At 31.8% G+C, this 6810-nt stretch overlaps 1 protein-coding gene across 1 annotated transcript; it reads left to right on the forward strand.

Annotated features, from left to right (window-relative positions):
- Positions 1–435: 435 nt before the first annotated feature.
- Positions 436–5623, forward strand: LOC131034619 (protein NRT1/ PTR FAMILY 8.2). The gene is made up of 4 exons (XM_057966166.2): positions 436–719; positions 811–1028; positions 2528–3090; positions 4678–5623. The coding sequence occupies exons 1-4, from the start codon at positions 587–589 to the stop codon at positions 5549–5551; spliced, it is 1788 nt and encodes a 595-aa protein (XP_057822149.2). The 5' UTR covers positions 436–586; the 3' UTR covers positions 5552–5623.
- Positions 5624–6810: the final 1187 nt, after the last annotated feature.

A 6810-nucleotide genomic window follows, 5' to 3' on the forward strand; every position in this document is an offset into this window, starting at 1 on the left:
TCACAAGCTGGAAGTCAAAGGAAACAGGATTAGCACATATATAAAGATTCTACAATATAAGTGGAAAACGATTTCTGATGTAAGACATCATGCGATTCCAATAAGAATTCTCACTATATATAGCCTATCGGATCACCCGCTGAAAGTCAAAAGAAATAGGATTAGCACATACACAAAAATTCTACAATATAAGTGGAAAACTATTTCTTTGTACAAAGCTTCGAAAAGAATGTTGTAACTATTTCTTTGTACAAAGCTTCGAAAAGAATGTTGTACAATGGAAGTGGGTATTGAGTGGCGAACACCATTATTTCCATGAACGAAGCTCTTTACCACATCCCAACACCTGGGCCAAGTACCCACTCGTGCATGATACAAGTTGAACTAATCATCACTAACAAATCACCTAGTTCGATTGCATTCTTGTTAAAAACAAACACTTTCCAGAAGAATATTAATTATAACTCTCTTGACTGGAAAGCATGGGATAATATATATGAACAGAGCTTATTGGAGTTGCAGTTAGGAAAAAACAAGAGAAATTTTTAGAGACAAAGGAGTTGCAGTGAGCTGATTGGATTCTTCAATGGAGGAGGTGGAGTTGTGTGAGAGGGAAAAGGAGAGTATGATGTGGGTGAAAGATGGTTCAGTTGACTGCAAAGGAATGCCTGCTTCCATTGCAAAAACAGGAGGATGGAAGGCCTCCCTCTTCATTATCTGTAACTGCAATTCCCTGTTGTGTATTATTCAATGTGTATGCTTTTTTCTTTGATATGTTTTTGATATTTGGTTTGTTTGTACCATGAGCAGTGTTGGAGTTGACAGAGAGGATGGCCTACTTTGTAATCATCTCCAGTCTGATAACATATCTGACAAATGAGTTGCACCAAGGAGTCACTTCTGCTGCTAAAAGTGTCAACAATTGGGCTGGTGTCACAACTGTCTTGCCTCTGATAGGAGGGTTCTTAGCAGATTCATACATAGGAACATACTGGATGGTGGTTGCATCTTCCTGTGTTTATTTCTTAGTAAGGTTTTTCAACCAAAGATAATGTGTTAATAATATCATTTTTATTTCTATACTTAATCATGTGATCGGAAATGTTGATGCAAAAAATCTTTAAAACAATCTAATCTTGAAACAAACAATTTAGCAGCAAAGATAATGTGATTAGGTGATTTATCTGAAAATGGTCTATTTAACTTCACATTTCATATCAATTCATATTCATCTTCTGAATTTTTGCAAGATCTTGAAAACTACTATTTGGTTTTCAAAGGTGGTGTAGAGGGTTAAAAGATAGTTTTTGTTTTCTAATTTTGGATATGAATAAAGTATAAAATTATCTTTCATTGTTATTTCTTTGAACAATTTAATATTTAAAAATAGTCGAAGACACATTTTCTTTAAGGAATTTTTGAGATGGGTAAGTCGTGGAGTGAACCTTTAGTAGGTAGAATCACAATTCTTTTCCTTGGAATAATAAATTATCTATTTTTAAATAATTTAGTATTTAAAAATAGTTGGAAACATTTTTTCTTTAAGGAACTTTTGAGATGTAAGTGGTGAAGTGAATCTTTAAATAGTAGTTAGAATCACACTTATTTTATTCAAATCATACATTATCTAATTAACAGAATCTGAGCACTTTTTATATAAGAATATTTGTATTTTTTAATGAATAAATTTTAATTAATTTCTTATTAAATTAAATAGACAATGCTATATAATTCATAAAAAATCTATTTTTTTCTTGTAGAAACATTCATACATTATTAAAGTTTTATTCTTTATAGATAAGCAAATGTTGAATTGAATTTTTAATGGATAGCATCTTATTCTTTGTGTGAGTAGAGAATGATTGAAATACTTGACAGAATTATTTTCTACCATAATAATCAGGTTTATATTCAGTCAAACATTCAATAACAATTTTACACTTCATCCATGATCAAAAGTAATAAATGATTATCCTGATTCTAATGATAAAATTCAACTTTTTAAAAACTATCAAACTATTTACTGATTAGGCACAACCTATTTTTAAATGATCAATAGAATCTCCTTCTTGATGTGGGGTGACCATTGGAATCATAATATTGATTTAATCTTACTTCTTATCAGGTTCTTACAGAATTTTCAATCACTAAAATCATATATTATTTGATCTAATCTTAATTTTTTATTAGAATATTTCTAGAGAATTCCAATCACTGAAATCATATATTGCTATCTAATATTATTCTTGAACTCTTCCTTTAGAATCTGCAACATGACTTTGTCATACATTATTGATCTAATTTTATTTCTTATTAGATTCTTTCTATAAAATTAAACCTACAATCACATTAGCAACACCAGCACCACTTAACCAATACTCTATGAGAAGAACCCCTAACTGAAAATATAATTTGATGAAAAATTGAAAAGTTCTTTAGTTTTGATATATTGTTGATTAAATAAATGAACCAAGCTGATTGTATGTTTAATAGAGCTTCTGAAATGAATGTGTTTGTGGGTGTCCAGGGACTAATCTTATTGACAGTGACAGTATCAGTACCTTCTCTGAAACCACCTCCATGCCCTTCAAAGAGCTCCTTATATTGTGGCAATGCTTCCTCAGTTGAAGTTGGACTACTCTTCTTTTCTCTGTACATCATTTCCATTGGTGCAGGAGGGCTCAAGCCTTCACTAGGCTCTTATGGTCCTGATCAGTTTGATAGAAACAATCCAAAGGAAAAGCTCCAGAAGCTTTCCTTCTTCAATTGGGTTTGTTTTGCCTTGAGTATTGGAATTTTGCTGGCTACTACTGTTTTAGTTTATGTGGAAGAAAATGTGAGCTGGGGGGCAGGAATTGGGTCTGCGACTACTGCTTTTGGTTTAGCAGTTGTGGTGTTTTGGTGTGGTACACCATTTTACAGATATAAGGTTATTCCTAGTGCTCATAATGGCAGCCCAATTACTCGGATTGTTCAGGTGTTTGTTGCAGCAGGACGCAATAGAAACTTGGAATTGCCAGATGAAGCCTTGCTCCATCAGGGGGATTCCAAAATGGATGGGACACAACTTGAGCACACTCAAAGTTTCAGGTATTTTTTTTTTTGTTAATCAAAAGCATGTTGAAATAAGTGTTTCGTTTTTTAATTAAATAGTGTAGGAATAGTTTGGAGGATGCAACAATGCATAATTTATAGTGTATGAAGGTGACTTATGTATTGATACATCTTAAAGACTGCATAATCATTTGGCTTCGTCAATCAAAAGAATTCAAATAAACTATATTCAAGAATATAACTCCCATCAACTTAAATAGATCTTGAAAGACTAAAACCCAATAAATACACACTACATTATTATTTGAGTCCTCACTTTAGAAGTTATAAAAGTGTAAATGAGGGTTACTTTGACGGTGAAGGTTTGTGTTGTTTAGAGGGGGAAGGGTCATATGTTTTATTTAAATGATTGTAACTGAATAAGACATCTTTTATGTAAAAGTATATTGTTAATTAAATGAATGAAGTAATTATTTTGATTATAAATGTTGTGTTAAAAAATATATAATGTATTAAAATAAATATGAAAAACAAATAAATGGTTCTTGATTTAGATTCTGGATTAGATTGTGTGATTTTGTTTGCAACTTTCTACATTCAATAGTGAAATGTTGATGCAAACAAAATCACTTAATCTAAATCAAGAGCTATTATGGATTGTGGAAAACTAATGTCTTTAAATAAATAGTCTTTAATTGGAATTTGATGATTCAAAAATATTGTGTGAGGTATATGTATATGATTCATTAGTGTGCCAGAAAAGTAGAAATGAGACAAATGATTTAAGATCTTAAATAGATTGTTTGTCATTCTAGGTCACTTCTACAATTTGTCTTAATGTATGTGATCTATTTTAGCTAAAGGACACTATATATAAAAACCATCAAGTAGCTTTCTAGGAAAGGATTAGTTCTCTTTTGTAACAATCCCTAGGGGACCAATTTAATGACTTCTGAAAAAAGATCAAAGATGTGAGGCAATAATGTAGAGAATATCTTAGATTTTCGTAGAAAAAGGTAATGTAGTAATGAATGTTCCAATTTTGATGCTCCTTGAATGAAAATGCAAGTATGTGTGAGAGTAATTGTTCTAGGTTCTTTAAAATGAATTAAAGTTAGTCCTTAGGTACAACTCCAAATGTGACAAGTGAAATGTTTTGTGTTTTCAGACAACACATAATGACTAAGTTGGAAAGGTTGGATCAATCCAAATTTTAATTTTTTGAAAAATGGATCTACATCTAAATGGGAAATGGATACACTTAAGATTACTAATAGTGTAGAGTTTTTATTTTCCTTAGGGATATCTTTTTTTTCTACAAATGTTATTAATCTTGATTAATTTGTTTAGACTTGGTTATTATAAGGACACATGGCATAATCTATAGTTGCATGTGTCACACTCTCCCACACATATTGCATATTGCAACATGAAGAAAAGAAAGAACCGTTCTTGTGAAAAAAAGCAAGAAATAAAAAATGCACATTTTTTGAATTTGAGAAATTGCAAAGAAAGAAGATGAACTGAGAGAAGTGATTGCCCTTCTGCACATAGAATATGTAAATATGGTGAAGTTGGTGATTTTACCTATCACTCTTACTGGCTTTCCATGCTGCTTTTCAGGTGGTTAGACAAGGCTGCAGTCCAGAGGTTAGCAGGGAATAGCAATACTACCCCTGAAGAAACAGGGATAGAATCCAAACCCAGCCCTTGGATCCTCTGCACAGTGACTCAAGTAGAAGAAGCCAAGCAGATCCTAAGGATTTTACCCATCTGGTTTACATGCCTGACAATTGCACTTACTCTAACACTGCAAACAACATTCTTCATAAAACAGAGCAGCACCATGGATAGGACTATGGGCTCTAATTTCAAGCTTCCCCAAGCTTCTGTTTTCTCCTTTTCAATGATTGCAACCATATTATTTTTACCTCTGTATGACAGAGTTATAGTTCCAGTTGCCAGAAGAATTACAGGCAATGATAGAGGTATAACAATTCTACAAAGAATAGGTGTTGGCTTGATAATTTCTATTCTCGGTATAGTGGTCTCAGCACTAGTAGAAATCAAGAGGTTGCAATCAGCAAAAATAAATGGGTTAGTAGAAAAGCCACATGAGACAATCCCCATGACTGTTTTTTGGCTTGCTCCACAGTACATGCTATTTGGGATTACAGATGGATTTATTCTGGTAGGACTGCAAGAATTCTTTTACAGTGAAGTGCCAGACACAATGGCAAGCCTAGGAATTGCCATATTTCTCAGTGTGATTGGAGTTGGAAGCTTCCTCTGTAGTATTCTCATTACTGTTGTTGAGAAAATAAGTTCTCAAGCTAACAGTCATGGCCATGGTTGGTTTCTCAGTAATCTAAACAAATGTCATCTGGACTATTTTTTCTGGCTGGTGGCCTGCCTTAGTACAATCAACTTCTGCACTTATGTTTACTTTTCTCAGAAGTACACATATAAGAAGACTATAAGATGTCAAAAGCAGTAAACATGTCTGTATCTTGGAATTTTATCACTCTCTCAAGTAAGCAACATTATTAGAGCTTTCTTATTATAAAGAGTATATTGAAATTATTGCATGCTCACTAGTTCACTCTAAAGAAATTATTTTTTTTAATTTTTTTTTATGTTTACACTTACATATTATATGTTTCCACATTTCAATAGTGAAATAATTAATTATCTTATTTTAAATAATTAATTATTTTTAATTAATTAAAAATTTTCTTTGAATATTGAAATCAGTGATATTTAAGAATAACTATGTTCTTACAATTGAAAGTGTTTTCTTTCATGCATTAATACACTAAAGAACTCTCCAAAACCTTAAAAGGGAATAGCTATTACCTTTTTATCACTATTTTTAGTAATTTATTTGGATAATGTTGAAGATGTGTCATACAATTCTTACTATCAATTTAATTTTTTTAAATCTTATTTGATGTGTTTATTAATATCTACACATGCATAGTCTTCGAACATGTAGTGCCACGGTAAAACACTTCGTTGGTGAAGTGGCCACCATGGTTCAAATCCCTTCTAGGCCTTTGTTCTCGCAAGATCTTGTGCCTTCGCTAGTCCGTTGTGCTCGTGTAGTGTATTTTTTACCCAAATTTTTTTTTTTTGCTGAAACATTGTGTGTGCTTGTTTGCTTTCTTTTTCATTCTATTATTATTTCAGGTTCTGTATATACAACTTTTATGGTAGATATTTACTAGATTTGTTTTTCCCATAAATAAAAATGCCACATAAATCAAACCAATTTTTATGCAACAAATATTAACAAATATTAATAGTTATAACACCAACCTCCATAAATGTTAGTAAGTATAAAATCTACACCCCACATTCATCAAAAATTTTGTTAACATTCAAAATTTCCTCTTAAATTCCCAATGCTTATTCTATTTGTTGTTTTTGCTAATATTTACATACCATGCTTCTTTTTGTTGATTGGTGAAGGGTTTAATTTTTTTTCAAATGTTTACATGTCATGCTTCTTTTTGGAGGCTTCTAATCCCACAAACTTTTACTCGCTGAAGAAATGTGAGAAGAGTTTCCCTACTATCTTCTAAAAGTATAGTTTTCTTGACTTATCATTTGCCTTTTTAGGTGGCAAATTATCAAAAAATTATTGTGGCTCTCTCTCATAGCCTATCTAACTTTTCGTTGCAATATTGAATTCTCCAATTCTCCCTATAAATCTTAAACCAACAATTAGATATAGAAATTACCCTTCTTCCTCTT

The sequence above is a fragment of the Cryptomeria japonica genome, chromosome 8 (assembly GCF_030272615.1).
Source record: "Cryptomeria japonica chromosome 8, Sugi_1.0, whole genome shotgun sequence".
In the NCBI taxonomy this organism is placed as follows: domain Eukaryota; kingdom Viridiplantae; phylum Streptophyta; class Pinopsida; order Cupressales; family Cupressaceae; genus Cryptomeria; species Cryptomeria japonica.